This window comes from Rhinoderma darwinii, chromosome 1, assembly GCF_050947455.1.
Source record: "Rhinoderma darwinii isolate aRhiDar2 chromosome 1, aRhiDar2.hap1, whole genome shotgun sequence".
Classification (NCBI taxonomy): Eukaryota; Metazoa; Chordata; class Amphibia; order Anura; family Rhinodermatidae; genus Rhinoderma; species Rhinoderma darwinii.
This window is the reverse complement of record NC_134687.1, coordinates 173551450-173577907: the sequence shown is the minus strand read 5'-3', so window position 1 is coordinate 173577907 and position 26458 is coordinate 173551450. Positions and strand designations below refer to the sequence as shown.

The following is a 26458-nucleotide window of genomic DNA, read 5'->3' as shown; positions in this document are numbered from 1 at the left end:
CTAGGGCTGGATCAATGGCTGGTTACATAAATTGTGTAAGTAGCTGATCGAGTAAGGTGTTTTATTTTTTTGTTTGTTTTTCTCTCTTTTCGCTCTCTCTTCCCCCCTCCCACGGGATAGTTTCTAGGGTTTTATTGGGGTCGTTGTTGTATATCTATTAAAGTCTCTCTAATTGTGTCTATTATCCCTAAGTGGGCCTGTGGACGGCAGAATGGCATGGCTCGGGAGGCTCTTTACTATCGCAGGGATTGAATGTCAATAAATACCTATGGGGATAATATTTGTACTATATAACACTTTGATGGAATATTTTTTTTTTTCTTTATCAAAGATTTTTATTTTGAAAATATAACAATACAGAAACATTTCACGGTTTGTGCAAAAAAAAAGAAATTTGCACGCAGTGCAATACATTTAAATGAAGTATCATAGTGTAACAACAGTATGCATATATATACATGTATAAGAACAACAGTAAAAGGTAGTCTCCCACCTATCAGAATTGAGTGATAAGAGAGATATAACGGCAATAACTGTACCATGTTCGCGTCAAATCAGTGCAATAGTCAGGAAGACCGCCCCCCCAGTAAAGTGAAAAGTGACACATATAAGAGCACTTTTGAATATATGGACACACAACACATAACACCAGACAACAAACGGAAAACACATACAGACAAAGCGCCTCCGGTAGGTAATATAATTTGTTCAGAACATTCCATCCAGCCAGAGAGGCAAATCAGCACCATCCCGGAATCCAGACCACACCATCCAAGTTTGGACGAAGAGCCCTGATTTGTCCCTATCAGCGGACAGCAACTCCTCCATCCTCATAATCCCGTTCACCTCCGTTACCCATTCCGCCAGGGACGGTACAGTATGCGACTTCCAGTGACGAGGTATCACCGTTCTCGCTGCGGTCAAGAAATGTCGAAAGATCCCCTTTTTGAGGTGTGGGAGTGATCCAGGAACCATAGAAAGCAAGCCTATGGAAGCCGAGGTCGGAACCTCAGTATGGAAAAGCTTGTTGCCTAGATCAAAAATCTTTCCCCAAAAGGGACATAGCATGGGACAGTCCCACCAAATATGCAACATAGTTCCAGGAGCCCCCCCACACCTCCAACAATCAGCAGACACATCAGGGTATAGCCTATGTAACAAGGTCGGACAACGGTACCACCTGGTAAGTATTTTGTAATTATTTTCCTGGGCAAAACAAGACATCGGTAACTTATGGGCTAGAAAGAAGGCGGTGCCCCACTCCTCTTCAGAGTGTCTAACCCCCATTTCCTCATCCCATGCGGCAGTGAAGGATAATTGAGAAAAAGAAAATTTTGGCAGGAGGATCCCATGTAGGTGGGACAACACATGAGAAGGGGCTGTGGGCAAGGACAAGTAGAGTTCCAGAGGAGTCTTATCCTGTAGTAATACCAGACAGTCACCCATGGAGGAGAGATCGGACCGCAACTGCAAATAGGACCACCAAGTTGACCGCCTCCCCGGGCAGGCAGCAGATACATCAGTCATTGGCAATATGGCACCGTCTGGAGTAAGAGTCTCAGACAAACATCCACCATTTCCTCTCTCCCAACAGAGGAATGTATCAACACCCTCCGCCGGAGGGAAAGAAGGATTATCAAATAGAGGAGTCAAGGGACCCGGGCGATGGACAAGGCCCGTAGTACCCAGGATCCGATATCATACCATGAGAAACTGACGTGTGAGGAAAGGTAGAGAGAGAGTTTGTCTCTGAAGGACTGATAGCCACGGCAGAGAGGACAAGGCAAGAGGAGACATAGCCTTTTCAATGCGCACCCATTGCTTACCTGTTTCCGAACGGAACCAATCCACTACTCTCATAATTATCGCTGCTTGATGGTATCGTTTAAAGTCTGAGAGACCCGCGCCCCCGTCTATTTTTGGCCGGCTAAGGACAGCAAACCGGATACGAGGCTTAGAGGAGCCCCACACAAACTTGGTTATGGCCCTATGTAAAGCCTGGAAAAAACTGGATGGTACAGCAATAGGGACGGTCTGGAAGATATATAGAAATTTGGGCAAGATATCCATTTTAACCGCATTGATACGCCCAAACCACGACATGCGGTTCCCGCCGTATTCCGCCAAGTCCTTCATGGTACGCTGTAGAATGGGCGTATAATTCAGAGCATACAAATCCGACTGTTGTGTGGGGACATGTACCCCTAGGTATTTTAAAGATGTAGGTTGCCACCTGAACGGAAAAACCTGAGCGAGATGGGCAGCTAGAGGGTGATCCAAAGTGATATTCAAGTCCTCCGATTTAGAGTAATTGACTTTAAAGTTACTTAAATGACCAAAGCACTCAAACTCCTCCGTCAAAGATGGCAAAGAAATCATGGGAGTTGTAATGTATACCAGGAGGTCATCTGCGTATAACGCCAATTTATGATGCTGTGAGCCAACGCGTATACCATTAATATTAGGGTTGTTCCGCAGTGCCACGGCCAGGTGTTCCATGACCAGAACATACAAAAGAGGCGAAAGTGGGCACCCCTGTCTCGTGCCATTGGCAATAGACAGAGGATCAGATAATAGTCCGTTGACACGAACTCGAGCAGTAGGCCTTTGGTACAAGGCCATTATCCTATCCACCGTGGTGGTGCCAAGGCCAACCTGCGTCAGGACACTGCGGAGGAACACCCAGTGCACTCTATCAAAAGCCTTTTCGGCATCTATCGAGAGTAAGCACATCGGTATCTTACGGGTTTGGCAGTATGACGTCAAAAGGAGAGTTTTGTTCGTGTTATCCCGCGCTTCCCGACCACACACAAACCCCACCTGATCATCCACGATCAAGCCAGGCAGTAATGGCGATAAACGAGAGGTAAGCAACTTTGCGAAAAGCTTCACATCTACATTGATTAGCGATATGGGCCTGAAGTTTGCGCACACCGTTGGATCCTTGCCTGGTTTTGGTAGGAGAGTTATATGAGCCTCGAGGGATTGAGGCGCAAAGGGACACGAGGAGGACACCGAATTAAAAACTTTCGTCAGAAAAGGAGCCAATTGATCTTTAAATGCCTTATAAAATTTATTATTAAACCCATCGGGCCCCGGGCTCTTGCCCAAGGGTGATTCTCCAATAGCACGCTCCACTTCGGCTTCCAAAAAATCCTCCTCAAGCTCCAAAGCCACCCCCTCCTCCAAGGTCGGCAACGCAGTATCATGAACATAACGGTCGATTTTATCCCGTAACGCCTCCGCCTGCATATCATGAAATTGGCCTTTAATATTGTATAGCGCCGAGTAATAGTGTTTAAAGCAGTCAGTAATACCAACCGGGTCATGAACCTCACCGCCCGAGGGAGATGAAATTTTAGGGATATATGACGCTTGTGTGCGAGGATGCAGCATCCGTGCCAGAGACCTACCGCATTTATCCGCATGTTCGTAGGAGTGCTTACGCATCCGATCCCTGAACCGAGCGTGAGACTGGTCTATCAAAGAACGCAAGGATTCTCTCGCTGTAGTGAGCTCCGCAAAAATCTGTGAGGATGGGACCTGTTTATGACAGGATTCCAGATCCCGTATCTGAATCAAGAGACGTGCAATAGCAAACCCCTTTTCGCGCTTCAATCGTGCCCCATTTTGTATTAGTACCCCTCGAATGACACACTTCAGTGCCTCCCACTGGAGTGGCAAGGGAGTAGCTTCATGTTCATGAACCTCAAAGAAACCGGTAAGTGAATCTTTAATGGCCGCCATGCATACTGCATCCCGTAACAAATTGTCATTAAGTTTCCAGGATTGGAAATTAGGCAACGAGTTAGGAAACGTGAGATTCAGAAACACAGGGGCATAATCCGACCAAACCATAGGGCCCACGTCAGAGGTAGGATGCCAGTTAAGCAAGTGGTGGCTAATCAAAAAAGCGTCTATCCTACTGTACATGTTATGCAGTGGGGAGAAATAAGTGTATTCTCTTACCTGAGGGTGTAGAATCCTCCACACGTCAATCAACTGCATGGAATGCATCACAGTTTTCAGTGCCCCCAAATGCGACTTAGGGACAACAGACCTGCCCGAGGAGGTGTCAAGTCTGGAATCGAAAGTCAGATTAAAATCACCTCCAACAATTAAAACGCCCTCAGTGAACTCCTCCAATTTCCTTAAATACAATCGGCCCACTCGTGCCTGGTCCTTATTGGGGAGGTACATATTAGCCAGAGTAAAGATCTTATTACGTATGGATAGCTTGAGAAAAACATATCGACCATCCGGGTCAACCAGAACATCAAGAATTTTATGAGAGAGTGACTTATGAATACATATACTGGCACCCTTGGACTTGGATTCCGGGTTGGTACTGTGGAACCAGGCCGGAAAATATCGATTCGTGAACTGTGGCGTATGGCCCGCCTGAAAGTGGGTCTCTTGTAGGAACAAAATATGTACCCACTCTTTATGCATGTTATATAAAATTTGTGAGCGTTTTTCTGGGACATTAAGCCCCCTAGCATTAAAGGTACAAACCTTCAATTGTGCCATCGCCACCTCTCACTGAAGGAACTCGTAGAGCAATGCACTAAGCAGAGGGGAGACGAACAGCAACAGGACAAACAAGGAAGGGAGACACGACAACAAAGACAAACAGACAGGTGAAATAATCACCCACTCCTTGAGCTACTCAAGGAGAAACAATCCAATATACACCGGATATAACCAGTGAGTCCCTAAGAGGAGAAGTGTCAGGACAAGGTCTAGCCAGCGCCCCGCACCCCCCAACCCAGTGCAAATATCACACATCTTAGAACCAAAACATGAATGGAAAGAGAATCAAGGCCATTAGCTCAATATCACGAGAAAAATGAAGTAATGGCCGATATTAGGTCAGGATCGAACAGAGATGCCAGCATAACAATACATTCCCGGAAATTTACACAGTTACCGCACGAGTATACAGGCATGTAATTAGTAAAAACGACGTAGATAATCACATAACATACATAGTGCAGTAGGACTGGCAGCTGAGGAACATTAATTAATCACGGGCAAATGGCCAATCTGATCACCTGCAGCCCCTGCCCAGAGCAAAAGAACCAGTATAACGGAGTATTACATGAAACACATCAGACTTTCGCCTCCCAAGATATAAGCAGTAACAATTGAACTTAACAGGCCTAAGCCGACTGCTGGCCTACAAAAAAAAAAAACATCCAGACGAAATCACAGCGGATCAGCACGTCGCCCACCAGGACGACCCATAGGAGAAGCGGGAGAACGACCACGCCGGCGTGGCCTTGGACGCTGTGGTGGTAGAGGAACATACGGCCAATCAGGCAAGGAAACTCTCGGCACCTGTAGGGCAGCACAGAAGTCCGGGACATCTCCTGGGTCTCGAACACTCAGCAATGTCCCGTCCCTGCGAACCTGTAGCTGGAAGGGGTGACCCCAGGAATAGGAGATCTCATGCTTTCTCAGCACATCCAGTAAAGGACGAAGCACTCTGCGTTTGTCCAGGGTCATCTTGGACAAATCGGATAACAACTGGATCTTGACCCCTTGTAATAAGACTTCTCCTTTATCTCGGGCCTTCCTCTTGATCTGCTCCTTTAGAGAGAAAAAATGGACACGGCATAGCACATCTCTAGGCATATCAGGATCCGGGTTACGAGGGCCAAGAGTCCTGTGAGCCCTATCCAGCTCCAATGGATCATCAGCAGGACGCTCCAGCAGGGAGTTAAACAAGGACTGTAAGACAGGTATGAGTTGCCCCGAAGATATATCCTCAGGAATACCCCGGAGCCGAATATTGTTACGGCGATTCCGATTCTCATGATCTTCAGCCAGGTTAAATAGAGCATGAATCTGCTGGGAGTGATGATCCAGCCGTTCTGCATGAGAGACTTGCTGCTGTGTAACAGTGGAAACGTCGCAATCTATGCGCTTGATCGGACAATTGAGAGACATTAGTCGTAAGAGCCTGTATCTCAGATTTATAGGTCATCTCAAGACGATTCACATAACGCTCCATGTCCTGTTTAGTGGGCAATGTGGCGAGCTGTTGTCTCAGGCCCTGTAAATCATCTCCCATGCTAGCAGAGCCGACACTGTGGGGAGAGGAATGTAGATCCAAATCCCGAGGAGAAGCAGGCATCGATGCAGACCCCAGCATGCCAGAGGATGAGGAAGGAGAGACACGGGTGCCATGACTAACACCACGTGGCGAGCAGGACGGAGCGGGAAGCGCCATGAAAGTTCCAGAAGGACCCATCTCCACCCCCGCCTGCAGGGAACGAAACGGACCCAGGGAGCCAGAGACCGAAGAGGGGGTACTGTCGGTACCTGATGCTGCAGCGGCAACCCCCGAAGAAGACTCCTCTGCAAGCGGGAATCCTGTTCCAGTTCGTCTCCCCTCCAGCGGCGCCATCTTGGGAGACGGCCCGGCAGCAGCGTCGGTGAGGAATCTTTGAATGGAGCCGGCTGAAGACATCTGCCTCGTACAGTATGGAGTACCCGTGGTTGCCTTAGATTTCCTGACCATTAGGTAGGTTCAAGAGTGTCTTTTTAGTATGCTTATGAGCGGGTTATGGAAGTGCAGGAACGGAGCTCTCAAGCAGCACGTCTGGTCAGCGCCATGTCCAAGCCACGCCCCCCACTTTGTTGGAATATAATGTTAATTTTGATACTACTTTTTACGGAGTACTTTGGTATAATTCAACAATAATAATAAATATATTGGAAAAAATTACGGATTTCTCATTCCTAGAAGTTTATTTTTGAATGTTATGGCACTTTAGTAACACTCAACCCTGCAGTATCATTTATCACCAGGACCATTGGAATATATTTTTTTATATGCACCAATGCAACTTGCCCCAAACAGAACAGAAAAACACTAAAGATGCCCATACAACTACAATAGCTGTCGACCAGTAGCTCGCTCGGTTGATAGTTATTACTCCCAATGGGAGAAGTAAATACGCCGCTGCCAGACATCTCTGGCAGCTGTATATCGCCTGCAGAAACAAAGCATCAGGCATGCTTAGATTCAACATGTACGATTCTTCTTTCCCACATGATCTGCCACGTGCTATTACACATTAGATAGTGGTCTGGTCTGGCAGAAATCGGTAGGTTCACTTTCATCTAATGACTATGGACACCCTAACCCTAAAAAATAATGCCCCTTGGGAATGAAGCATATGCTAATTAAAAATGGAACAAGATAAAATGCCAAAGAAAAAAGATGAATTTATTAAATGAGAATGCCCACCTTTTCCATATTAATGCAATTTTAATGGTAAATCAAGATATGAAGAATCCTGTAATGTTCCATCTGGCTACCTCCAATCTGAGATATCCAAACAAAAAAAAAACTATGGTGTAATACGCTACAGCCAGGTTTACTTCAGTGGCAAACAAAAGGAGATTCAGGCAGCACATCCAAAAACATTTAACGTTTTATTCACCCATGCACCATTTCAGGTCCTCAGAGCCTCTCTCAAGTATGCTTCATCTCCTTTTGCCACTGCTGGGGACGTTTGGATCCAGTCCTGTTGAGCTTGCACTCTTATATTTACTATAGATTCTTGTGCTGTTACCGCTTTGAGGTTTACTTCAGTGTCTCACATGAACACAGTCATAGAAGTTTTAAAAAACATAGGGGTAGTTGTACTAAGCAAAATGCGCCAGAAGTCAAGTGGAAATTGCATCATAAAAAGTACATGTCGTGCACCAAAATCATTATTCATTTTAGACACTTAGCGAACATTCCTCAACAGTTTAAAAAAACAAAAAGGGGGCATCGTAAAATGCAGCAGATATATTAATCACGTGCGCCATTTTTTTTTTGCAAAATATTGGTATAAAGTACACCAGCCACGTGGTGAGTAAGGGAGAGGAAACTGATTAACATGTCCATAAAGCTACGCTAAAATTAACATTTCGCATGCACAATTTTAATACATTTTTATTTTTTGTGTTGTATCATAAAATGAAGCATTTTCTTTAGATGTAATATAAGCCATCAGCACATATCCTAACTCAACATAAGAACCGCTGCTCTGCTCTGTCAGAGGGGCAGAACAAGGGAATGCCGGACGCAACACAAACACTGCAGGTGGCCAACGGAACCTGTTGACTTTAATGGCTTCTGTCATCTTTCCGTCGTAGGGTGTCCCTCAATTTACCGGAAACAGCGCAGCATGCTGCGCTATTGTTTCCGGGAATTTCTGCCGGATCTGCGAAGGAGGTCCCTAACGGAGTCTCCAACGCAGATGTGAACAGCCTCTTACCCTCATCTACCTAAACTGTTGCCTGTAACATCCAAATTCAGATTACATTTTTAAACAGGTTTTTCCTCTAACAGTTTTGATGCACGGGCCTCATATTCTACACATCCTTAAAGCAACCAAAATAATGAAAAATTTGCCACGATAGAGCTGCAAAATTAAAAAAAGAGCTGTTACCTCTTCTGACATGTCTGTTTAAGTAAATAATTGTATTTCCCATAAAGTAACAAATCTGGGGCATCTTTTCTTAAGACTCTGCGTTGTGCCGTTCCCCTGTTATTCCTTCTAAAAAATTGTATAAGTACATTGCCAACTGGGTGTTACAAGTTGGGGGTGTCCGTACACAAACTGACAATGTACAACTAGTAATGACGGGGAATGGTAACACGGGGAATGGTAACAGCCAATAAACACGGGGAATGGTAACAGCCAGTCACTTTATTTACACATTAAATAACAGATGAACAGCATAATACAGAGTTTTAAGAAAATATGCTCCACAATAGTTATTTCATGAGAAATGCAAGTATTTACTAAAACAAACATGTCAGGAGAGGCAACCGTTCTTCATAGATGGCATATAATAGACTAATACATCTTCCATGTCTTCATTCTTATCCATTAAGGTTCTATGGCAATGGCTTACCTGGTAAATCTGAAAATAGGAGAATGCATTCATTAAATCCATTAGCAAGAAGCCGGACTCTCAGCTGCTGCAATATAGCCACCCCAATGCAGAAAGGAAAAGAGGCATTCCCTAAGAGCAGCGTGTCCCACAAATGGAAGATCTTGTGCAGTGGAAAAACATCTGTAAGACAAGAAGACAATAGGAAGAGGATAAAGTACTGTATTTTAAAATTCAATACAGGCTCAAATAAATGACATGATAATATAAGTTAACGTGATCATTCTTACAACTATCATATATCTACACAAAAAAAGTTACACATTTAATAAGTTAGAGGGATGTATATAAGGAATCGACTGAACTGTAAAATTGGTGTATTAAAGAGGATCCTCACCCCCCGTAGCATGATCCATTATATCAGATCTACATCGGCATCAGAAAATGGTTATAATAAGGTTTAAAGGGAACCGGTCATGATAAAAACGCAGTCTGATCTGTTGGCAGTACGTTATAGAAGAAGAGGAGCAGATTGATATATAGTTTTGTGGGAAAAGATTCAATATAACTTATATTTTATTGATCTAAATCTCTGCTCTTTCTATGCTTAGGAGTCCAGTGGGCGGTCCTATTCAGTGATTGATAACCTGCCCTGTGACTGACGGCTATCTCTGTATATACAATCATTACATAGCACCACCCATTGGACTCCTAAACCCAGAAGAAGCAAAGGTTTAGATTAAAAGATTAAAAATTATACTCCCTGTAATTCCACAAAATTTTATATTAATCTGCTCAGCTCCTCCTGCTCTAAAAAACGCTGCACACAGATCAGGCCCCATGCACACGAACGTAAAAACGCCCGTAATTATGGCCCCATATACTTCTATTGGCCACGGGTACTTTTCCGTTTGCTTATGGGAAGGTGCCCGGGCCGTTGAAAAATATAGAACATGTCCTATTTTAGGCCGTAATTACGGCACGGGCAGGCCCATAGAAGTCTATGGGGCTCCCGTAATTACGGGTGGCTACTTGTGTGCAACGGTGGGAGTGTTGCTAGGCGATGTCAGGGGATAGTCACTGTCCAGGGTGCTGAAAGAGTTAAGCGATCAGTGCGGGATAGAGAGAAAGGGCTGCACTGATCAGCAGTAACTCTTTCAGCACCCTGGACAGTGAGTAAAAACCTGCAACAAAAAAAAGTTAATACTTACCCAGAACTACCTGCTTCTTCCTCCAGTCCAGCCTCCTAGGATAACATTTCAGCTCATGTGACCGCTGCAGCGGTCACATGGACTGCCGCATCATCCAGGGAGGTCGGACTGGATGTCAAAAGAGGGACGCGTCACCAAGACAACGGCCGGGGTATGTATGAACGTCTTTTACTTTCAATCGCTGCGTTCTGCTGCGGAAACTCTGCCCGAAAGGGCTGCCCCTTCTCTCTATCCAGCACTGACAGAGAGAAGGGGCTGCCAATTAGTGCAATATAGCAGAGAAAACGGGTCCGTAAATACTGGTGGAATACGGGTGACAAAGGACCCGTATTTACGCCAGTATTTACGAACGGGAAAAAATATGTTCGTGTGCATGGGGCCTCAGACTGCATTTTCAACGTAACAAAAAACTAAAATCAAAATAACATCCCCTCACTTGTTTGATAACATTGCTGTGGTTAGAAAAAAAACCTGTGCAGGTTCACATCTCCCACAGGAAAACGAGGTTAGGGCGAGCTGGGCACTCACGTCTTATGGGCCCCAAAGCAGTTTCCTGGTTAGGGATGATCGTGCTTCTAAATTTTCATGCATGTGAAACGATGAATATAATCCCTTTCCAGCTAAAATTTAATAGTACAAAAACAATTCAGAAAGATTGCTCTTTTAAGATCTTCAAAAGAGAAATGGAATGCGTGTATATTCCAGGCAGTGCATTTCATTGGAAGCTCAAGAGTATAACGCGATTTTCACAATTGATATTCCGAAGCTTCCACTTGCAGCCTTGTTGTAACCTCAAGAGCAATCGGCACATTTCGTCTGCACATGATGCAGCATTTCACAAGACTCAAAGGCCAAAGCATCTTTTATCTCCTCTTATTAATGCTGCTCATCACATCCGTGCTTCTATGCCTGCCACAAACGAACAGAGAGGTGAGAGTTCACCGCTGGTATACAATGGAGCTGCCCTTACGACAGAAATGTATTTTTATTGCTGTGTGAGAAAATAGCAAGGACAAGAGTTCAATCATTATGTTTGTGTTCAATCATTAATGTAGAAGATCCCTTCAAGGGAATTTTACTTTCCTGACCATTTCTACATCTTAAAAACAAGAATGTGCGAAAGGACATTTCTTTAAATTGAACCTTAGAGCCATAATAATCAGTGGTGTACATAGAAAAGTGGGCACCTTATTATGGTGCTGGGTTTTGTCACCCACTACAGAAGGGCTTGGTGTTTATATTCTTCTACACATCCTTTCCTGACCCTTGGGACACGAAAGGACAGACCCTTTCATGACCCTTGGGAGAGAAGTCGTGAACAGGTTTTTTTGCCACCCAGTACCAAAGAAGATGGGACCAACCAGAGCAGCACCACCACTTTTCAAGGGCCCCAAAGAAGGTGCATGGTCTGTATGCCCTAGATTGTAATAGAGAGATGCATTAGCAGGAATTCCTTAATGCACATCTATCTCCCTATATGATTCGGATATGTGTGACAGATCAGGGACAGCGCAGAAAAGTCAAATTTTCTGAGGCTGTCTTTCTGGAGCCATCAGTAGAATGAAGGTGCCATTTATAGCGGTCTGTATTCTGTGAATAAAGTGAACAGAGGTGATGTTGTTAGCCATAACATATTGTGATAGTCGCTCTGTTGACTAAATAAATGGAATATAAGCGCATGTATTCTAAGGCGAAGTTCACACTGAGTTTTTTTACGCGGAAACCGCGCTAAAAACGGCCCGAAAATGCCTCCCGTCGATTTCAAATGGGAGGCGGGAGCGGTTTTCTCCCGCGAGCGGTAAAACCGGCTCGCGGGAGAAAAAAGCAACATGCCCTATCTTCGGGCGTTTCCGCCTCTGACCTCCCATTGACTTCAATGGGAGGCACAGAAATCGTATTTCGCTGCGTTTTATGCTCGCAGCGCCCAATGGACGCGGGCGAAAAACGCTGTGAAAATCGGCGTGCAGGGAGAGGAAAATCTGCCTCAAACTGCCAAACGGAATTTTGAGGCAGAAATTCTGCCTGCAAAATACTCCGTGTGATCATAGCCTAATGTTGGTGTCTGCACTCTGGAGGTGTGAGGTCTACACTACTGATTTGCTCTGTTAGGGTATGTTCACATTCAGCATTGGCAGTGCAGTATTTTACCGCAGTGGGCAGATGTTACATTGTTTCTGAAAGGGATGTTAAAATTAATTCCTAGAGGAGCTTTTTTAAAGTAGTTTTCTGGTTTTCTATAAATTGTATCCAATATATTAATGAAAGTTATGCAATATAATATACTTTGTGTTCCCCCAATTTTAACAATCCCTGCTTGTCGTCAGTAAATGGAAGAATTCTCATTTACCTTGATTATGTCTGCATAGCCTGTTAAAAGTATCTACATTTGTAGTGAGCAGTACACCTGTATCTGAAGGACGTATTTCAGACTTTGCCTTCAGTTTCTGGGGCAGGAAGTAGCTGTCTCAAGGCTACCATAGTCAGCCATATTAGCTTTCATAGGGCTATTTTACCCTCTCCTGGTCATATTGAGGCACCTTCCTAATCCTGCACTCAGGTCATCCTGCTAGTCATTTATAATCCTACCAGCCCTATAACTGTGTAGCAACATGCTTGCCTGAATCTATGCCTGTGCAGCATTTACTATGATCTTATAACGGAGACCAAATGTTTATCAGTTCATCAGAATTGTGCCAGGATGACAAGAGCCATCATCCTAAGTAATAGTCTAGAAGGCTAACAGTCGTTTTAGGCTTTCATTTTTTTATTATATTTTTTTTTTTAAATAGAGAGTACGCAGAACAACCTCATCTGATTTGTACTCCATATACATGTATACCTTTGATTGTGTCCAGCGATACAGGTGATAGCTGTATAGAGACCTCTTTGCTCAGTTGTATGAATGTTAAATACTAATGATTTCACGGTGTACTTTACATCCAGGCCTATATAGTGATGGCGCCAAGCACTTTATTTTGGTTACTCTACTGTAGTGATACTTTATTGCTTGTACAGTGCACTTTATCAGGGCTGTTCTGCATAGCCTGGATTGAGAATCTGCATACTCCGTAATACGTTTATCCTGCATACTGGGTGACTTTTGTCATGTTTATATCCCCATGATAACACATTTCTTGTATGCGATGTCCTTTTAATAATTATGTGTTTTATTATGTAGTGAACTAATAAAAAACTCCTAATTTTTTTATACGATTTGTGTGGAGTGCGAGCATGTTGTGTAGGTTTTGTATAGAAATATTTGGCCACACTAGAGTAACAGGCCAATTCTGCTTTTGTGTAAAATATGTTAATAAAAGCTTAATATCTAGGAAAGAGAAGAACATTTGTTTATTCTGTTTAATTCTTCGGCCAATGGTAAAACAACACCCTCATAGTCCCCCTTCAATATAAACCTATGCTTTCATATCCACTGCACCCCTGGATATTGGCATGGATATCTGCAGGCGCCACAACTTCATTCTAAAGGGGTAGGTCCCTTGGCGGACACTATAAACAATGTTTGAAATCAGCAACAGCTTTATTGTACACTCAAAGTTATATACCCTGAAGAAATTCAAACATAGAACTTCAATATAGGTTTGTTACATAGTTACATAGTTTGTACGGTTGAAAAAAGACACATGTCCATCAAGTTCAACCAAGGGATGGGAAAGGGAAGTAAAAAAATTCTACACATAGGAGCTAATATTTTTTTGTTCTAGGAAATTATCTAAGCCTTTTTTAAAGCCATCTACTGTCCCTGCTGTGACCAGCTCCTGCGGTAGGCTATTCCATAGATTCACCGTTCTCACTGTAAAGAAGGCTTGTCGCCTCTGCAGGTTGAACCTTTTTTTCTCCAGACGGAGGGAGTGCCCCCTTGTTTTTTTTAGGGGGTTTTAAATGGAACAGGATATTTTTTGTATGTGCCATTAATATATTTAAATAAGTTAATCATGTCCTGCGACTTACAAGTACACCCAGATCCTTCTCAACGAGCGACTCCCCCAGTGTAGCTCCCCCTAGGACATATGATGCTTGCAGGTTGTTGGTACCCAGATGCATAACTTTACATTTATCTACATTAAACCTCATTTGCCAAGTGGACGCCCAAACACTTAGTTTGTTTAAATCAGCTTGCAATTCACGAACATCTTCCATAGACTGAACAATACTACATAGCTTGGTGTCATCTGCAAAAATAGAAATAGTGCTATTAATCCCATCCTCTATATCATTAATAAATAAGTTGAATAATAGTGGTCCCAGCACGGAACCCTGGGGTACACCACTTATAACCGGGGACCATTCAGGGTAGGAATCATTGACCACAACTCTCTGGATACGGTCCTTGAGCCAATTCTCAATCCAATTATAAACTATACTTTCTAAATCTATAGTCCTTAATTTACCCATTAGACGTCTATGAGGGACAGTGTCAAATGCCTTTGCAAAGTCCAAAAACACCTCTTCATAAAAACAAAATCAGGTTAGTTTGACAACTTCTGTCCTTCGTAAAACCGTGCTGGCTGTCACTTATAATACTATTTTTTGTCACATAATTCTGTATATAGTCCCTCAATAGTCCCTCAAACATTTTTCCCCACGGTTGATGTTAAGCTTAATGGTCTATAATTACCCGGCGAAGACCTAGAGCCCTTTTTGAAAATAGGCACCACATTTGCCCTGCACCAGTCCCTTGGCACTATACAAATCACGAGAGAATCTCCAAATATTATGAAGAGGGGGACAGAAATAACTGAACTAAGATCTTTAACCCCTTAAGGACGCAGCCTAGTTTTGGCCTTAAAGGGAATGTGTTGCCAGAAAAACATGTTGTTTTTTTTTTAATTAAACATTTAGTGTGTAGGTGATGAAACATTGTTCACATTTTTTTTATTTTTTTCACGAGTCAGGAAATATTATAAATTAGATTCTAATTTATAATATTTCCCATTGCTGGTCACTAGATGGAGCTATTCCCAAAATTGCAGCATTGCAAAATTGGGTAAAAAGCCCTCGCTCTAGTGAGCTCTCAGCATCCCCCCCTCCTTTATCCTGGCTAGTGCCGGGATAAACGAGGGGTTTGAACGGTCTAACCTCCTACACTGTGTGTCGCCATTTTTTGAGCTAACACACAGTGTAGTAGGTTTACATACAGTAGTAAACGTACACAAACACGAACATACATTGAAATCTCTTACCTGCTCCTGCCGCCGCGGCTCCCTCCGGCCCATCCGCTCCGTCTGCTGCCGCTGGTCCAAGTGCACAAGTCCGGAAGCCGCGACCGGAAGTAGTAATCTTACTGTCCGGCCGCGACTTCCGGTCCACAGGAAAATGGCGCCGGACGGCGCCAATTTCAAATTGGACTGTGTGGGAGCGGCGCATGTGCAGTTCCCACACAGACGGCGTACACAGAAGTGGATGGGACGGGAGCCGTTCGCAGTCCCTATGGGACTGTGGCTGCCGTATTCCATGTCTGTATGTGTCGTTAATCGACACATACAGAAATGGAACATAAAATGGCAGCCCCCATAGGGAAGAAAAAGTGTAAAAATAAGAAAAAGTAAAACACAAACACACAAATAAATATAAACGTTTTTAATAAAGCACTAACATCTTTAACATATGAAAAAAAAATTTGTGATGACACGGTTCCTTTAAGGCTCAGAGCCCATTTTTCAAATCTGACATATTTCACTTTATGTGGTAATAACGTTGGAATGCTTAAACCTAGCCAAGCGATTCGGAGATTGTTTTCTCGTGACACATTGGGCTTCATGTTCGTGGTAAAATTTGGTCGATATATTCAGTGTTTATTGGTGAAAAATTGCAAAATTTAGAGAACATTTTGAAAAAATAGCATTTTTCAGAATTTAAATGCATCTGCTTGTAAAACAGATGGTTATACCACCCAAAATAGTTACTAGTTCACATTTCCCATATGTCTACTTTAGATTGGCATCGTTTTTTGAACATTCTTTTATTTTTCTTGGACGTTACAAGGCTTAGAACATAAACAGCAATTTCTCATATTTTTAAGAAAATTTCAAGCCTTTTTTTTAAAGTACCTCTTGAGTTCTGAAGTGGCTTTGAGGGGCCTATGTATTAGAAACCCTGATAAAACACCCCATTTTAAAAACTAGACCCCTCAAAGTATTCAAAACAGCATTTAGAAAGTTTTTTAACCCTTCAGGCATTTCACAGGAATTAAAGCAAAGTGGAGGTGAAATTTGCAAATTTCATTTTTCTTGCTGAATTTCAATTTTATTAAAAAAAAATTCTGTAACACAGAAGGTTTTACCAGAGAAACACTTTCTAAATATGTATTGTCCAGATTCTGCAGTTTTTAGAAATGTCCCACATGTGGCTCTACTGCGCTCGTGGAATAAAACACAAGCCCTAGAAGCAAAGAAGCACCTAGTGCATTTTGAGGCCCCTTTTTTATTAGAATATATTTTAGGCAGCATGCCAGGTTTGAAAAGGTGTTGAGGTGCCAAAACAGTAGAAATCCCCCAATAGTGACCCCATTTTGGAAACTACACCCTCAAGGAATTAATTTATGGTTGTTGTTACCATTTTGACCGCACGTTTTTTTCACAGCACCTATTTAAATTGGGCTGTGAAATTAAAAAAATGTCATTTTTTTCCAATAAAATGTCATTTGTGATCAGAATTTCTTATTTTCACAGGGAACAAAATACCCCATTTTATTGCCCAATTTGCCCCATTTGTGGTGATAAACTGCTGTTTGGGCCCATGGGAGGGTTCAGAAGGAAAGGAGCGCTATGTGTTTGTTGGAGTCCAGATTAGCTGGATTGGTTTTCGGGTGCCATGTCGCATTTGCAGAGCCCCAGAGGTATCAAAGCAATGGAAACCCACCAGAAGTGACCCCATTTTGGAAACTACACCACTCAAGGAATTCAAATATGGTTGTTGTTACAATTTTGACCACACAGTTTTTTCACAGCACCTATTTGAATTGGGCTGTGAAATGAAAAAAATTTCATTTTTTCCAAGATGTCACTTTTTATGAAAATTTCTTATTTTCACAGGGAACAAAATACCCCATTTTGTTGCCCAATTTCTCATGAGTGCAGCAATACCCCATTTGTGGCGATAAACTACCGTTTGAGCCCATGGGAGGCCTCAGAAGGGAAGGAGCGCTGTGTGTTCTTTGGAGTGCAGATTTTGCTTGTTTGGTTTTCGGGTGCCATGTCGCATTTGCAGAGCCCCAGAGGTATCAAAGCAATGGAAACCCACCAGAAGTGACCCCATTTTGGAAACTACACCCCTCAAGGAATTAATTTATGGGTGTTGTGACCATTTTGACCCCATAGTTTTTTCACAGAACTTATTTGAATTGGGCTGGGAATGAAAACAAAATAAATTTTTTCCAATAATATGTAGTTTTGGCTGAAAATTTCTTATTTTCACAAGAAACAAAATACCCCATTCTGTTGCGCAATTTGTTCTGAGTGCCGCAATACCCCATTTGTGGTGATAAACTGCGGTTTGGGCCCATGGGAGGGCTCAGAAGGAAAGGACCACCATTTGCCTACTGGGGATTTTCTGGTGCGAAGTCATGTATGCAGAAGCCCCTGAGGTACCAGTACAGTTGAAACCCGCAAGAAGTGACCCCGTTTTAAAAACTACACCCTTAAGGCATTCATCTAGAAACCTACACCCCATAAACTGTAATGTGGGTTCTCCCGGGTATGGCAATACCCTACATGTGGCTGTTATCAGCTGCCTGGGCACACAGCAGGGCCCAGAGGGGAAAGACGAGGGGGGATAAGCTGTGCGGAGTACATCAGGGTAAGTAAAATTGGGGTAAATTATAAACCAAGGGATGTATGATAAATTTTAAAACACTTTCATACAGAGCTCTGGTTTTTTGGGACACGTGTTACATTGATATATTGTGTCCTCCCTTATCCCCCTCTTATAGCAGACTTTGCACCTCTTTTGACTTTTTCCCTTCTTGCCAGTTTGGGGAACTTCTCCTGGAAAGTGTTACCCTGGTACGATGCGTGTGGCCTAGCTTCCAGAAGTACTGGGTGCCCGCCCCCCTTCTTGGTCCCTAAAGATTAGGTTCTTGATAATCACCTCTTGAAATTCCAGGAAAGTTCCCCTCTGGCCTGCACATCGACGTAGCACGTACACATTGTACAAAGCCATCGGTATGATGTTCACGGCCAGCTTCTTATACCACACCGCATGGCGCTGTAGGGCTTCAGGACTTGATCTGACAAGTCCACCCCTCCCATGTACCTATTGTAGTTCAGGATGCAGTCTGGTTTGGGGGGTGGCCTTTCCTTCATATATCCTAAATCTGTATGTATACCCTGATGCACTCTCTCACAGCTTATACATCTTCACGCCATACCTTGCCCTCTTACCCGGCAGGTACTCGCGGAATTGAACCCTCCCTTTAAAATGTACCAATAGAAATAGAAATACACTTAGAAATACACTTCTTGGGGATGTATGCTCGGGCACTGAAACGGTCTAATAGGGGACTCCGTTTATACAAACGGTCAAAACTGGGGTCATCTCGGGGTGGGCACGGCTCATTATCAGTATAATGTAAGAAGCGAAGTATTGCCTAATTTATTTATTTTTTTAGGTTACAGTTCAGTTCTGAAGTTGCTTTGAGGGGCCCATATATTAGAAACCCCTATCAAACACCCCATTTTAGAAACTAGACCCCTCAAAGTATTCACAACAGCATTTAGAAAATTTATGAACCCTTTAGGTGTTTCACAGAAATTTAGAGCAATGTAGAGGTGAAATTGACATTTTTTTTTTGTCAGAAAATCCTCTTTATACCATTTTTTTTATAACACAAAAGGTTTTATCAGAGAAATGCAACTTAATACTTTTTACCCAGATTCTGCAGTTTTGAGAAATATCCCACATGTGGCCCTAGTGCGGTAATGGACTGAAGCATCGGCCTCCGAAGCAAAGGAGGACCTAGTGGATTTTGAGGCCTCTTTTTTATTAGGCACCATGTTCGGTTTGAAGAGGTTTTTTGGTGCCAAAACAGTGGAAACCCCCCAAAAGTGACCCCAATATGGAAACTAGACCCCTTGAGGAATCCATTGTAGTTTTCTTGGGGTGCATGCGGCTTTTTGATCAGTTTTTATTCTATTTTTAGGTGGCGTGGTGACTAAAAAACAGCAATTCTACTATTGTTTTTTTATTCTATTTTTTTTACAGCGTTCACCGTGCGCTATAAATGAAATATTCACTTTATTCTGCGGGGCGATACGATTATGGCGATACCAGATGTTTATAGGTTTTTTTTATGTCTTATGGCGTTTGCACAATAAAATCCGTTTTGTAAAATATCATTTACTTTTTGTGTTACCTTATTCTAAGCGCCAGAACTTTTTTAGTTTTCAATCAATAAAGCCGTGCAAGGACTTATTTTTTGCGTAACGAACTGTAGTTTCGATCAGTACCATTTTTAGGTACATGCAACTTTTTGATCTCTTTTTATTCAATTTTTTGGGAGGTGAAGTGACCAAACAATTGTGATTTTGGTACGGTTTATTATTATTTTCTTTTACGGCGTTCACCGTGCAGGATAAATAACGAAATCATTTTGTAGTTCAGGCCGTTACGGACACGGCAATACCAATTATGTATAGTTTATTTGTTTGTTTATACATTTTTATTAATAATAAATGACTGATAAGTTAAAAAGGGGAATTTTGACTTTTAATACTTTTAAAACTTTTATTTTCTTATTTTTACACATCTTTTTTTTACTTTATTACTTTGTACCACTAGGGGACTTGAGGGCAGGAGGCCCTGATCGCTATTCTAATACACTGCACTACATGCGTAGTGGAGTGTATTAGAGCTGTCAGCTACTCACTGACAGCAAGCATAGTGGGTCCTGACGTTGTCAGGACCCACTAGGCTTCCGTCTATGGCATAGCTGGACGCCATTGTTTGGTGTCCGGTTGCCATAGTCACCATCGCCGGCCGCTATCGTGTAGCAGGCCGGCGATGGCAGCTTAACCCCTAAAAAGCCGCGATCTCTATTGAACGCGGCTTTTAAGGGGTTAATCAGCGGGGACACAGCGATCGGTCCCCGCTGTAGGAGCTGGGACAGCTGCTGTACGAGACAGCAGCTGTCACAGCTCCTGTATGTGTCGGGAGGACGGCCGAAACGGCCGTTACTCCCGAGACGTACTATTAGGTCATGGAGCGTGAACGATACAGCTACCATGACCTAATAGTACGTCCAGGAGCGGGAAGGGGTTAAGAACTCTAGGGTGTACCCCATCTGGTCCCGGGGTCTTGTGTACATTTATTTTATTTAATTTAGCTTGGACCAGATCTACATTTATCCAATTCAGTATATGAACGGATATATTAACCCTTTAGTGACCAGCCAATTTTAGGCCCTAATGACCAAGATATTTTATTTGTTTTTCTATAGTCGCATTCAAAGAGCTATAACTTTATTATTTTTTCGTCTACATAGCTGTATGAGGACTTGTTTTTTCGGGATTAGTTGTACTTTTTAATAGCACCATTTTTGGGTACATATAATTTTTTTATTAACTTTTATTATCTTTTTTTGGGGGGATTATAAAAAAAACCTGAAATTCCACAATTGTTCTATGCGTTTTTAAATTGACGCCGTTCACTGTGCGGCGTAAATAACATCTTACCTTTATTCAATGGGTCGGTACGATTACGGCGATACCACATATGTAGAGGTTTTTTATGTTTTACGACTTTTGCACAATAAAAACACTTTTGAACTAAAATTAATTTGTTTTTGCATCGTTTCTTTCCAACAGCCGGAACCTTTTTTATTTTTCCATCAATGTAGTGATTTTTTGGGCTTGTTTTTTTGCGGGACGAGACGTAGTTTTGATTGGTATGGTTTTGGGGTGCATGGGACTTATTGATTCATTTTTATTATGACTTTTTTGGGGGGCGATGGAAAAAAATTGCAATTTCGCCATTGTTTTTTGCAGTTTTTTTTTACGGTGTTCACCTTGCGGTTTAAATTACATATTAACTGTATTAATTGAGTCATTACGGTCGTGGCGATACCACATATGTGTACTTTTCTTTCTTTTTTACACTTTTACTAAATAAAAACACTTTTTATGGGAAAAGTTTTTTTTTTACTGTCATTTTTATTATTAATCTTAATTTCATATTTATGACTTATTTTATTAGTCCCACTAGGGGACTTTACTGTGCGATCTTCAGATCGCTGCTATAATGCTTTGGTATACTTCGTATACCAGAGCATTATTGCCTGTCAGTGTAAATCTGACAGGCAATCTATTAGGACGTGCCTCCGGCGCGTCCTAATAGGCATATGTCCAGGGCAGACCTGGGGGCTTTTATCAAGCCCCCGGCTGCCATGACACACCATCGGAGACCCGCGATTGCATTTGCGGGCCGCCGATGGGTGACAGAGGGAGCTCACTCCGTCTGTAAACAAGTTAAATGCCGCGGTCGCTATTGACAGAGGCATTTAACAGGTTAAACGGCCGCGATCGAAGTAAACTTCAATCGCGGGTGTTGGAGCAGGAGCCCAGCTATCACCAGACAGCAGAGCCCCGGCTCCAGCCTGCACGGGAGACCCGTGCAGGACTTAGACTAGGCCAACGTGAAAAGGCGTTGGCCTAGCCTAAGGCATATTGGTGGTCACTAAGGGGTTAACATCACTGGCACCGGCTATATCAGCTTCTCTTTCTTCTGTTGTATATACAGAGCTGAAGAACCCATTTAGTAACTCTGCCTTCCCTTGATCCCCTGTGACCAACTCCCCATTACCATTATCTAGGGGTCCTACATGTTCAGACCTTGGCTTTTTTGCATTTATATACTTGAAGAATTTTTTGGGGATTTGTTTTACTATACTTGGCTACCTGCCTTTAATTTTGTATTTTTGCTGATTTTATTACCTTTTTACAGATTTTATTAAGCTCTTTATAATTTACAAAGGCTACAGCTGTACCCTCAGATTTGTATTTTTCAAATGCCCTTTTTTTGTCATGTATTGCCCTTTTTACAGAAGGTGTAAGCCATGTGGGGTTTAATTTTAGTCGTTTATACATGTTACCTATAGGAATAAATTTTGCACTATAATTACCCAAAGTAGATTTTAAAATCTCCCATTTATCATTTGTACGATTATTTGACATTAGTTCTTCCCAGTCTATATCCGGAATTGCAGCCCTCATCCTGGGGAAATTGGCCTTCTTAAAATTAAGTGGTTTTGCCCTTCCAGTCCGTGTTTGTTTTTTACAGTATAGGTAAAATATAACTATATTGTGATCACTGTTACCGAGGTTTTCACGAACATTGACATTCCCAACAAGCTCTGCATTATTAGAAATGACCAGATCCAACAGAGCTTCACCTCTAGTCGGGTCTTCCACAAACTGGCCCATAAAATTTTCCTGCAACAGGTTGAGGAAATGTCTCCCCTTTGCAGTTGAAGCCGAACCATAACACCAATTAATATCCCGGTAATTAAAATCTCCCATTATCACTTCAGTACCCCCCTGTGCAGCCTGATCCATTTGTTTATATATTTGACCTTCTATCTCCTCAGTTATATTGGGGGTCTATAGATTACACCAAAAGTAATTTTTTTCAGTGTTTACCTCCCTTTGCAATTCCACCCACAAGGTTTCAACCTCCTCCCAGTCTTCATCCACTATTGTCTCTTTCACACTCACCTTCATATCACTTCTCACATACAGACATACACCACCGCCTTTCCTATTTGTCCTGTCTTTCGGAAACCGTGTAAAAACATGTAGATTTACAGCCCAGTCATGAGAAGAGTCTAGCCATGTGTCAGCAACACTAACTATATCTATATATTCCTCCAGTACCAAGGCCTCCAGCTCCCCCATTTTGCTTTCTAGACTTCTGGCATTTGTGTTCATACACTTTCACTTGCATTTCAAATCGCCACGTTTGGTATCAGAAATTTGATTATTTGGCCATTTTTATTTTCATTGCTGTTTTGTAACAAAAGGATCTCCTTACCCTGTTGTCTAGTCCTCTCCACACAGTCTGTTTCTCCCCCCACCAATATAGTCTGACCTCTCTCTAACCTGACTACCCCTTTATTTTCTACATTGACCTCCCTCCTCAGCCCTAGTTTAAATACTCCGCCACCCCAGCTAGAATTCTCTCCCCCAGCACAGCAGACCTCATTCCATTTAGGTGCAAATCATCTGCAGAATACAGTTTGTACCCCAATGAAAAGTCAGCCCAGTGCTCTGGTAACCCAAAGCCTTCTTCGCTACACCAAGACTTAAGCCATGCATTTAACTCCCTGAGCTCCCGCAGTCTTTCCTGTGATGCGCATGGCACAGGCAGTATTCCTTAGAATACTACCTTGGAGGTCCTTCCCTTCAGCTTGTAGCCTAGTTCTTTAAAATTATTCTTAAGGCTCCTCCACCTACCATTTATTCTGTCGTTGGTACCTACATGGACCACGACAGCTGGATCATCACCAGCTCCTCCCAGTAATTTATCTACCCGTTCCACCACATGCCGAACCCTGGCACCAGGAAGACAGCAAACCATTCATTTGAGGCGGTTTTGGCGACAAATTATTCTATCCGTCTTCCGGATTATAGAATCCCCTACAACTACCAATTTTCTTGCCTTACCTGCATTACCATCCCGCCGACTACTAGCTGGGCTGTTCTCCCAGCTGTTAGGGAGATTAGTATCCACTAGGGTTGCCATTTATGAGACTGACACCCTCGTATCATCACCCAACATGGCAATTTTGCTTGGAATATAAGAAACAGGATTGACCTTCCTTTTCTTGGACCCCTTTCTACTGCCCCTAAATACATTAACCCAGCTACTTGCCTGATCCTGCTGACCCATGTCTTCACCCTCCAGTTCTACCCCACTAACTGCTTGCCCAGTGAGCAGCATGCTCCGCTCAAGATTGTCTATCGCCCCCTCAGTGTTGCATTTTGCTCCTCCAGATCTCTAATGCGAGCTTCCAGATGAACAACATGCTCACATCTGCCACAGAGGTATTCACCCTGGAACTCCTGCTCCAGTCGTGCATACATATGGCAAACTGTGCACTGAAGAAAACCTCCAATCTTGCTATCCATTATCCGGTTACAAAAAAACTGTGAACAATTGTTATTGTAAAAGAAAAGAAGAGTACTTACTGGGGCTTCAACTCCTCTTTAACTCAAGTTTAGTAACTCCACTTGATTTACAAACCACTTGATTTAGCAAGCCAAAACAGAGCAAGCTCAACAGAGGCCTGAGGGCTAATTTATACCACCTGAGAGCAGTTAACCCCTCCCCCTAGTCAGCTGCACAGTAGGACAGAAGCTAAGAAGGAAAATAGGGTTTTAAATTGTGTCAGTTTTACAAAACTTCTATTAGAAAGCACTCAATTCATAGATCACACACAGTATCCCACACAAGAACACAGCAAGTCAATCCGGTTTAGTAACTCCACTTGATATACAAACTACTTGATTTAGCAAGACAAAACAGAGCAAAGTTGTAAATTAGTGTATTCTATCTTGAGACACTGCACTCTAGCAATGCCTACTAAATACAATGTATTATTTAATAAGTTTTTGTTTTTTTCCATTACCCCACGATTAAGGTTCTGTCTGGACACACCTGTAGAGAGACCACAACTTTCTAATATACTATGTGTTTCGAAACCACAGCATTTTCAAGATCTCTGGATGTTGACACGGATGTCCCTATTCACAGATTGCAAGCACAGATCTTCAAACATATAGTATATTCGAAAGTAGAAACCCTTTAAAAAAAATTAAATGATTAAGCTATAGTAATGGTTCAGGATTTTATATATTTAATTAACATTATTCAATAGATTTTTCATTAATTATCAAAAAATGATTATGAAAGAGAGCTTAATGATTATGAGCAAAATCACATAGACTGATGGTTGTTTTTAAAAATAGGGCTGGTTTTGTAATTTATAATTAAATCAATACAGGACAGCTTTAAAATTCTGGCACTCTGTCAGTTCACATTGACCATTTCCAGCTACTTTGATACTGCTGCTTAGAAAGAAGTGCGCAGCCAAGTTACAATTATGTGATTGACAGCTAAATTGAGCTAAATGACATCAAGAATGCGATTTAGTATCTATGGCCATGCTGAATTAACACACAAATGGAGCAGTAATGCGTATGCTCGACCATCGCTAAATTCATTTTTTTGGGGCTGCTGAGTGCTACCTTTGGCAGCCCCATACAAATTAACGGAGAAGGGGCTGAACATGCTATTCCTATGGAGCTCCACGGAACGGCAAGGTTTGCCTGTTCTTGTAATTGTGGAGCGGTCCGACCCCACTGATCAGATATTTATCACCTATTCTGTGGATAGGTGATAAATATTGATTATGGGAAAACCCCTTTAACCCCTTAAATGACCAACCTATTTTAGACCTTAATGACCAAGTAATTTTTTACGTTTTTCCATCGTCTCATTCAATGAGCTATAACTTTTTTATTTTTGCGTTGACATAGCTGTATAAGGTCTTGTTTTTTGCGGGACAAGTTGTATTTTTTAATAGCACCAATTTGGGGTACATAGAATTTATTGAATAACTTTTATTAACTTTGTTTTGGGGGGGGGGGGGAGAAAAAAAAACTGCAATTTCACAACAGTTTTTTGTGTCCTAAATTTATGCCGTTTACCGTGTGATATAAACACAATAACTTTATTCAGCGGGTTGTTGCGATTGCAACGATACCAAATTTATATAGATTTTGAAAGTTTTACTACTTTTTTTTCAAAATTATTTGTTTTTGTGTCTCCATATTTGAAGAGCAATAACTTTTTAATTTTTTCGCCGATGCAGCTGTATGAGGGCTTTTTTTATTTGCCCGACGACTTTCTAGTTTTTATTGGTGCCATTTTGGAGTAGATGCGACCTTTTGATCACTTTTTATCACATTTTTTTTAAGGCAGGATTCAAAGAAATCAGCAATTTTTGCATTGTTTTTTTATTTTATTTTTACGACGTTCACCGTGCGGGTTAAATGACGTAATAACTTTATAGTTGGGGTCATTATGGATGCGGCGATACCAAGTATGTATCTTTTTTTTACTTTATTTTTGGTTTTTTTAATAATAAAGCAGTTTGTAAGGGGAAAAAGTGGGTTTTTCATTTTTGTTTTCACTTTTTTTACAAACATTTTTATTAAACTTTTTTTTTAACTTTTTTACTAGTCCCACTAGGGGACTTCACTATGCGATCCTCCGATCGAATTTATAATACACTGCAATACTTCTGTATTGCAGTGTATTATGCCTGTCTGTGC

The 26458-nt window shown here is 42.1% G+C and overlaps 1 protein-coding gene across 1 annotated transcript in view; it reads right to left on the bottom strand.

The window, feature by feature from the left end:
* Positions 1–26458, bottom strand: part of TBCK (TBC1 domain containing kinase) — a 297578-nt gene that overhangs the window by 149487 nt on the left and 121633 nt on the right. Inside the window, exon 22 of the mRNA XM_075860593.1 lies at positions 8923–9084. Within this exon, the coding sequence (XP_075716708.1) occupies positions 8923–9084 (162 nt within the window). The remainder of the gene's footprint in view (positions 1–8922; positions 9085–26458) is intronic.